We start from the raw sequence: 6,050 nt of genomic DNA on the forward strand, positions 1-6,050 counted from the left end.
CCTTCTCCTTCTACGACCCCGATTGGGAGAGAGAATCCTTGAATCTTCTGAGGGAGGATCTCTTCTCCTTGTAAGGGGAGAACACTGACTCATCTAGCGATTGTTATGGGATAAACCGCCGGAGGAGAGCTCTTCGATTGGATCTGTAAAGCCAATGTTGAAATGTAATTTTCCGTTGTGAATCCACATGCAAAGAAGGTTATTCTTCCAGAAATTGATTTCAGGAGTCAACTACGGGTATTCCATGGTTATTGGAGATATGTCCTAGAGATCTGATGAGGGTCTTTTTTGAAAATTTAGCAAATATGTCATAGATATCTGAAGCTGAAGAACACGCTGTTGGACAGGAGCATGGCTCCCAGATTGAAGATCTACGATTTCGGATATTCCAAGGTTTGACATCGTTGGCTCCTAGATTGAAGATCTGTGATTTTGGATATTCCAAGGTTTGACGTCGTTGACTTTGTACATTTAGACTTTCAATCTTTCGTTGATTTGTCTTTTTGGAATTTAGTCTTTGGTTTTCCATTCAGAACCAAAGTCAACGGTCGGCATGCCTGCTTATATCACTCCTGAGGTCTTATCTAAGAGAGAGTACAATGGGAAGGTATATTTATATTTTTCCGAAAGAAATATAGAAAATGAACGCAAAAAAATAACAAATATTTTTTATATGCCCTTCCTGGATTCTAATGTCTGAGTAATGAAATATTATATCTCTCTATATTATTTCAGATATTTCATTTTAAACATATATCTCCACTACTAATCTCTACTACTAATGAAAGGAATTCATGTACCCTTCTCGACAATGATTGTGCTCACTATTGAGCGCAATTGTTGGGCCGAGCAAATTCTGTATGGTCGATCGACATGATTAGCCAATGTTAGGACCCGTGATCTGGCAAACATTTGCTCACATTCTCTTGGAGGCATGCCTGCAACATGCGCTTCGTGACAATCAAAGATGTGGCTACAAGAACGCAAACCTAGCTCTAGTCAACGAAACCCCTAGTGTTCCAGTTATGCTGCCAGGGTGGCGAGGTCGCATTGTTGGCATTTCCCAATCGGTCGGTACCGCTTCTCGCTCTATTAAAGGGCATGATGGAGGAGGCGAAGCACTATTGTAATTTTCTTGGAGCCTATAATTCAGCTTTTTGGTTTCACGTCAGCGGTGCAAATTTCGACCGTTGACTTGCTGACAACTGTGCTGGCATGTACACGTACCACATCTAAGGCGACGTGTATCATCGAATCTCAAATGCTTTGCTGCCCCTGTTGGTCAAGCTCCCTGCTTTGCTCAAATCTACATCTACGACACAGACTACCAGATTGACCGGCAAAGCTCAATCTTCCCCGATCTGCATCGCAGCATCCTTGAAAAGATCCACGATTGTCTAAGTGTGGCCAATCCCTTTGTTCGCCGGTTTTAAGCGAACAACAAAGAAGCACTTCACTCCGCATCCACCCAAGAGTTCGAGCTACGAATTGGCAAGCCTTCTGTCCATGACCGCCGTTATGATCAACCCATAGGCTCTGAAGTCGTTGTTCTTATGCTTGGAGACAGAAACGAAGGGGATGGAAGGCAAAACATTGTTCTTCGAAAGCGTGGTGGGGGGTTGCAGTTCATGAGTCACCTAGACGAAAAGTATGATCTTCTCCACTTCGTGTTGCTCTTTCCATATGGCAGTCTGGGGTGAAGCCTACAACTGAAGGAAAGAAGCAAGGTGACGATGAACCAGTTTTATGCCTACCACTTGATGGTTCGAGAGGCATCAAGAGTGCTTCATCTTTCTGGCCGGTTGTTTCAAGAATATGTTGTGGATGCTTACACCAAGATTGAAGAATATCACTTGTTGTGGGTTCGCTATAAACCAGGCGACGTTGCGTGCAAGCCTCAACCAAGGGTTGGTTGATCAAGTTGCCGCCAACGATGTTGCCGCACCCATAGGGAGGATGATCATTCTCCCCCCTTCCTTCACCGGTGGCCCACGCTACATGCGAGGGCTGTACCAGGATGCCATGGAAATCATACGAAAGATGGGAAAGTGAGATTTGTTCATCATGGTGACTTGCAGCAACCCAAACTACCCTGAGATTAGGGAAGTTCTGCTACCTGGACAAAAGGCATAAGATTGATTCAACCTCTACTACTGCATTTTGCGATTGAAATTGAAGGAGCTCCTCCATTTGATCATCGACAAGGAAATATTCAACAAAGTTAAAGGTCATGTGTACATCGTCGAGTTTCAGAAGCGTGGTCTCCTGCACACACACTTGCTTTGGATACTGGATGATCCGTACAAGGAGTTGTTTGACTTTGTGACAACACATGATACATGGCCCTTGCGGTTATGCAAACCCAAGATACCCATGTATAAAGGACAGAAAGTACTCCAAGAAGTTTCCTAAGGAGTTCATTGGCTCAACCCAAGTCAACAACAGTGGGTACCCTCTCCACCAGCGCCGCAATGATGGCCACGTCGTCCAAAAGAGTCTACATCCCATCGACAATCGCGGGGTTATTCCGTACAACAAGTATTTGTGCAAGGTGTTCAAGTATCACATCACTCTGGAAATCTGTTCTTCCATCGAGTCGGTGAAGTACTTGTACAAGCATGTCTGCAAGGCCATGACCGCATTCAAGCCAAAGTAGCTTCGAAGGATGCTCCAAGTGACAGTGCCATCGTTGGTGCATCTCAAGAGCGTTCGTCACACGATGAAGTCCAACTGTATTTTGATACATGATACGTATTTGCATCGGAGGCTTTTTGGCGGTTTTGTGAATTCAACATGCAAAAGATGTATCCAAGTGTGTACGCCCTCCAAGTGTACAACGAGAATATGCTATTCGTGGTGTATGCTCAAGACGAACCGGTCAGTGAGATCATGGACAGGTCCGCACGCACACCCCTCCGAGAGTGGATGTGGTACAACAGGGAGCATCCAAAAGACGAAGTCGCCAAGCAGACATTGTACTATGACTTCCCATCATATTACACGTGGAACAATTCCACTCGAAGTTGGTCACGACATCAGCAACTGTAGTGTATCAGAAGGGTGCACTTCGTGAGCCCTCGCGACACTACGCGATACTACCTCAGGTTGATGCTTCATCATGTTCTTGGTACGACGTGTAATGGAGATTTGCACACAGTTGATGGTGTTGTCTACGACATGTATCATAGAGCTGCTCAAGAGCGCGGCCTACTCTAGTCTAACGAAGAGTTCGACAACAATCTCACATTGGCGTCAAGCGTTGCTTCTTCTCGTCAAGTTCGTGAGCTCTTCGCGATGATGCTTCTCTACTGTGAGATCTCACAACCAGACGAACTTCTTGAGAAGTACCTTTAAGCCATGTCAGAGGACATCCGTTTTGCGAACTGGTGCTTCGCAAGTGATTGAAGCAATCCACCAAGAAGTGTTGAGCACACTCTAGTCAATCTTCTACCACAACGGATCTTTGTTGGCAGCGTTCTCAGCATTGCCCCAAGGCGTCAAACTCCAACTAGCAGATACAGAATGGGGCCAAGACAAGGAAACAACATCCTGCCTGCGATCTTTGTGGCAGAACGCCTATAAGGCATGTTGAACAAAGATCAGCGACAACTGTACGACGTAGTATTCAAAGCCATCAAATCGATAGAACATGATACGGAGGCCAAGGTCTTCTTTGTTGATGGGCATGGGGGGCTCTAGGAAGACGTTTCTCAACTCAGCTATTCTCATGCAGATCAAGGCCTCTCGTCGCAACGCCATCTCGATCGCAGAAAGTGGTATCACGGTGCTTCTTCTAGATGGAGGGCCAACGCTGCACTCAACATTCAAGATTCTGATTCCGTCACTCACATCTTAACATGTGGAATCTCACCTGACTTCAAGATCGGCCATTAAATTCAGTCAGAAAGCATGATAATTATGGACGAAGGGCCAATGATGCACAACCACATGTACGAGACATTGGATAGATGGGTTTGAGATGTGATGAAGAGCATCGAGGCAAGTTTGGAAACGGTTCCTTTCAGCGGAAAGGTCGTCATGATAGGACGCGACTTCAGGCAAATGCTTCTAGTCATACCGAAAGGCTCACGCGCATTGATCATCAGTTCATCCCTCAACCGAAGCGATGTATGGCACCATTGCTTTGTTTTTTGCCTTCAAGCCAACGTCCGCATTTCGCCCGACCAACAAGCGTGGAGCAAGTTCTTACTTGTTGTCGGAGAAGGACGTGTTGGCCCTAATGTCGATTTTCCAGATGAGATTCGGTGCGGCTCCCCACTGTCGAAGCTGATTGCCCAGGTGTATGGCACCTTTGAAGATGACGCAACTCAGTTGACAACGAAGGCGATTTTGACGCCTTTGAACAACGATGTGGTCAAAGTCAACGACATGGTGCTCGACGTCTTTCTAGGTGAAGTGATGGAGTACTTCAGCTTTGACGTAATCCCTCCTGGTGAAGTCAACAATGAATCCCTCTACCCAACTGAGTTCCTCAACACAGTTGATGATGCAACAATGTCGCTCCACAAGCTACTACTCAAGATAGGGTGCATCGTGATCCTTCTCTGAAACTTGAACACTGTGTAAGGTCTATGCAATGGGATCAGGCTTCGAGTGGACGACTTTATTCCGACAATGCTCCAAGCCACAATCATCAGCCAAGGAAGTTTCTACGGCAAAGTCCATGTCCTACCACGCTATACCCGTCTCAATCGAGGCTTCCGTTTATATTCAAGCACCTCTAGTTTCCAGTTCGGCTCCCCTTCACCATGATGATTAACAAGTCCCAAGGTCAGACTCTCGACATGGTGGGGTTATATCTACCAAACCCACTTTTTACTCACGGCCAACTCTACGTTGCTCTCTCAAGGACGCGGATTGATCTGGCTGGAATTGTGTCGTGCGATGGCGGCGCGAATCGATCCACTGTAACTAACGTTGTATACACAGAGGTTTTCCACTAGGAGATGGCAGGTAGCCTCCGATGCATGCGACATGTTACTTTTTTTACCCATAATACATATTACACTTTTCTGATAATCAACCCACTGCAATTCACCTTATACTGCAACTTCATAAAAAACCGGTCCGATTGAAAACTCCAAGCGAGCATTGCGAGCGAGCCCCCTTGTCATAAAATCAGGAGAATATAGTATTATTTTTTGGATAGTTTGATGTATGTCCCCTCCTTAGAATCCTTAGAATAGGAATTAGCCCATTTCCCCTCCTAATCTCTCTAAAATGATTTATTGTTTCTTCCTTCAAAGTATTTATTGTACATGAAATACAAGAACTATGATGAGATATCTTGAACAATTTTAAGCAATGATGCTTGACAAGACTCAACGTGCACGTCACTAAGAGTAAAAAATATAAAAAACCATGTGATAAACATGCAAGACAAACAAAAAAAGAAATTAATAATTACCAAATAAATTATGCCCACAAATGTCACTATCACCTAGCCCTTCTTACATTCCCTCGTGGATACCCCCAACCATTCCCACCTCACCTTGTTTGGTTCAAAGCCCTTGATTGCAACGAAACTTAACTACTTTGAAAGTAAATAGAATAATAGTGGACCTTTCAAAATTGATGATCAAAGCACTTGTGCACAGACCAAATCCACAATTGGCCAATTTCTCCCGTAAGACATGGTGGGATGTTCATGTGTCCAATCTATAGATACATCCACACAATTCTCCGCTTTTTAAATTTCATCATTTATCTCGACAAGCCTCATTATCACTTCATCATTGTCGTTAAAATGTTATGATGGCGTATGGAGTGGAGAGACACTAAGGGAAGACAGGAGAATACCGGTGGGTGCCAAAACAATTTTGACTTAGGTGACTTTCATTGCAGGCCTTTTTGATTTTCATAAAACCTCTTAACTCTAACTTTATCTACATACAACCCTCAAGGCTGATGTATTTGTGTAATTAATAACTCAACTGGCCGCATAACTTTTATTGACCTTCAAAATTAATCAATATCATCGTATAGATTAATTAATCACATATTGATTGAACCTAATATGTGAGGTGTTG

General features: G+C 44.3%; 1 protein-coding gene across 1 annotated transcript; it reads left to right on the forward strand.

The window, feature by feature from the left end:
• Nucleotides 1-3,984: 3,984 nt before the first annotated feature.
• Nucleotides 3,985-4,569, forward strand: LOC144709565 (uncharacterized). The gene has a single exon (XM_078583141.1). The coding sequence runs from the start codon at nt 3,985-3,987 to the stop codon at nt 4,567-4,569; it is 585 nt and encodes a 194-aa protein (XP_078439267.1).
• Nucleotides 4,570-6,050: the final 1,481 nt, after the last annotated feature.

This window comes from Wolffia australiana, chromosome 11 (assembly GCF_029677425.1).
Source record: "Wolffia australiana isolate 7733 chromosome 11, ASM2967742v1".
Lineage (NCBI taxonomy): Eukaryota > Viridiplantae > Streptophyta > Magnoliopsida > Alismatales > Araceae > Wolffia > Wolffia australiana.

Coding starts and splice junctions, on each gene's coding strand:
- LOC144709565 (XM_078583141.1), top strand. CDS start 3,985: ATGAAGAGCATCGAGGCAAGTTTGGAAACGGTTCCTTTCAGCGGAAAG.